General features: G+C 36.1%; 1 protein-coding gene across 1 annotated transcript; it reads left to right on the top strand.

The window, feature by feature from the left end:
- Positions 1-689: 689 nt before the first annotated feature.
- LOC141636453 (uncharacterized) lies at positions 690-1616 on the top strand. Its single transcript, XM_074446747.1, has one exon. The coding sequence runs from the start codon at positions 690-692 to the stop codon at positions 1614-1616; it is 927 nt and encodes a 308-aa protein (XP_074302848.1).
- Positions 1617-2144: the final 528 nt, after the last annotated feature.

Here is a 2144-nt window from a genome sequence, read left to right as displayed (position 1 = left end):
TCCTATACAATGATCATGCAACACGATTACACTTTGTACAATTCCCAAAATCCCCTTCTCATATAAATGTACAGTAACCCAAAAAAAGTACAAATAATCACGAAGATAAAACTTACCAACGATTACAACGAGAACTTATACGCAAGAATCACGACGATTACCCACACAATGACGCTACGAAATGCTTAAGAGAAGGATTAGGGAATGATTTGGGTGTGATTAGGGTAACGTAGAAATGATAAAGCTTTTAAAATGATATTAGAAACTGACGCGGAAATATAAAATACCCTAAACATTCCCTAATCAAACCGTCGAAATAACACTCCGCCAAACCGGATACTCGGTCGAGTAAGTGCATACTCGGCCGAGTGTCCAATACTCGGTCGAGTATTCACTATACTCGGCCGAGTATTCCTCGGCAGAACCAAAATAACACACAACCAAAGCACTACTCGGCCGAGTAGGCTCTACTCGGTCGAGTAGTCACCAAGGAAAATCCGTAGTGTTACACAAAGTTCAAAAGCCTTGAACTCGAACAAAAAACCACACAAGCAAGGGTTGCTACTGCTATGCAATGTAGCCAATCAATGGTGTCCAAATGAGTAACTGACAAAGTGATCAGGACTCATACCAATGCATTAAAACCAGATTTGGCAGATAAAAACAAACTTTGTAGGTTAATTTTCAGTATGTCACAGTTATACTATGATGATTTATGCAGTAAAGTCATGTTCAAAGATCAAAGTAATGTTATACACATTGATGAAAAATGGTTTTACATAACTAAAGATGGTCAAAGGTTCTACTTATCTCAAACTGAACCAGATCCTTATAGAAGTGTTCAGTCAAAAACATTCATAGGTAAAATCATGTTCATGTGTGTTGTTGGGAGACCACAATATTCAGAAAATAATGATGTTATTTTTGATGGAAAGATTGGGATATGGCCATTTGTTTATTTGGAACCAGCCAAAAGAAATTCAAAGAATAGGGATGCAGGAACAATGGAGACCAAACCTATAGAATCAATCACTAAACAAGTGGTGAAGGATATGCTACTAGGTAAGGTGCTGCCTGAAATCAAGAAGAAATGGCCAAAAAATGCAAGCAAAACTATTTACATCCAACAAGATAATGCACGTCCCCATATCAACAATTCAGATGCAGATTTTAGAGCAGCAGCAAGCTCTAATGGGTGGAATATACAACTAGTTCAACAACCCCCAAATTCACCAGATCTGAATGTATTGGATTTGGGGTTCTTTAGGGCCATTCAGTCACTAAAGACACTCAGTAATTCTTACAAGTTAGATGAACTGGTGGGAGCAGTAACAACAACATTCAATAATCTTGAAGTAATAAAACTAAATTATGTGTTCATTACTATGCAGGGTTGTATGTTAGAGGTGTTACAACTCAGAGGATACAATAAGTACAAGATACCACATATGCACAAGTCCAAGTTAGCAAAAGAAGGAAGACTACCTCAGTATTTACAGGCAGACATCAATGTGGTAAAGGATTGCATTAGGTATGTTCAAAATGTAGGGGATGAAAGTCATATTACTCAAATTACTGAACTGATAGATTCAGTAATGTTAGGTTCACAACAGTGAAACTAACAATTATGCAAGCATCAAATCAGATTTTTGTGAAGGTAAGACACCAACCAACATTAGTTTTGGTTGATTGTTGTACTCATTTTGTGGAAAAGTTATGTTATGTAGTACAACAACCAACCAAACCACAACTACAACATTTTGAAGATCAAGGAAACAACACTTTGTAGATAATTATAACAGCATGTTGAAGATCAAGAAAACAGCAACAACCAGTAAAGATCAATATCAGGCTGTAATATTTTACATTTTAATTAACTATATGTATGAACTTTGCACATTTAATGATGATGTTGGTGCAGTTTATTTAATGGACAACTTGGCGTACAACTAGATTTTAGAGAACAGATTTCTGAAAAATAACAAAACTTGATCTGACTGCATGCATAGCCTCATCATATTCATAGAACATGGTGGCGTAATGCATGCAATCAGAAATAAGCCCTCAAAAACAGTACCATTGGACTTTTTAAAACCCCATCTAATGCATGCAATTTATCATCAGTTAAACAAAAAACCGTAAAA

This window comes from Silene latifolia, chromosome 2 (assembly GCF_048544455.1).
Source record: "Silene latifolia isolate original U9 population chromosome 2, ASM4854445v1, whole genome shotgun sequence".
NCBI classification, from domain to species: Eukaryota; Viridiplantae; Streptophyta; class Magnoliopsida; order Caryophyllales; family Caryophyllaceae; genus Silene; species Silene latifolia.
The sequence above is the reverse complement of the archived record's forward strand: the minus strand, read 5'-3'. Positions and strand labels throughout refer to the sequence as shown.